We start from the raw sequence: 402 nt of genomic DNA on the forward strand, positions 1-402 counted from the left end.
GTTGGGCGAGAAGTACATGCTGCAGTAGCCGCACTTGATGCACTTGGCGCGGGAGCTGTTGTAGCGGGCCGGGATGAAGGAGCCGCGCGAGCCCCAGGCGCACTCGTGCACCACGTCGAAGGCGAAGTTCTCCGGCAGCTTGGGCGGCTTGTGCTCGCCCAGGAAGGACTTGCAGAGCCGCTCGGCCTCCCGCTTGGTGATCATGCCGCAGCGGCGCGAGGAGATGGGCATGGCGCCCGCCCGCCGCAGGATCTCCAGCTGCACCGGGGTGCACTGCACGCACGTGATGCCCAGCGCCACCCGACGGTTGTGGATCTCGTTGTAGCTGAAGCTCTTCAGCAGCGTGTTCGAGATCTGCGCCAGGCACAGCCGCTCCTGCCCGTCGATCACCAGCGAGACGAT

At 66.4% G+C, this 402-nt stretch overlaps 1 protein-coding gene across 1 annotated transcript; it reads right to left on the reverse strand.

The window, feature by feature from the left end:
- Positions 1–3: 3 nt before the first annotated feature.
- Positions 4–399, reverse strand: LOC107125477 (SKI family transcriptional corepressor 1 homolog-B-like; the record flags this gene model as incomplete). Its single annotated transcript, XM_015428896.1, has 1 exon — positions 4–399. A coding segment is annotated over one exon (396 nt), but the record flags the coding sequence as incomplete, so codon positions are not given.
- Between the last annotated feature and the right edge of the window lie 3 nt (positions 400–402).

This window comes from Gekko japonicus, unplaced genomic scaffold (genome assembly GCF_001447785.1).
Source record: "Gekko japonicus isolate JY-2015 unplaced genomic scaffold, Gekko_japonicus_V1.1 scaffold107397, whole genome shotgun sequence".
Classification (NCBI taxonomy): domain Eukaryota; kingdom Metazoa; phylum Chordata; class Lepidosauria; order Squamata; family Gekkonidae; genus Gekko; species Gekko japonicus.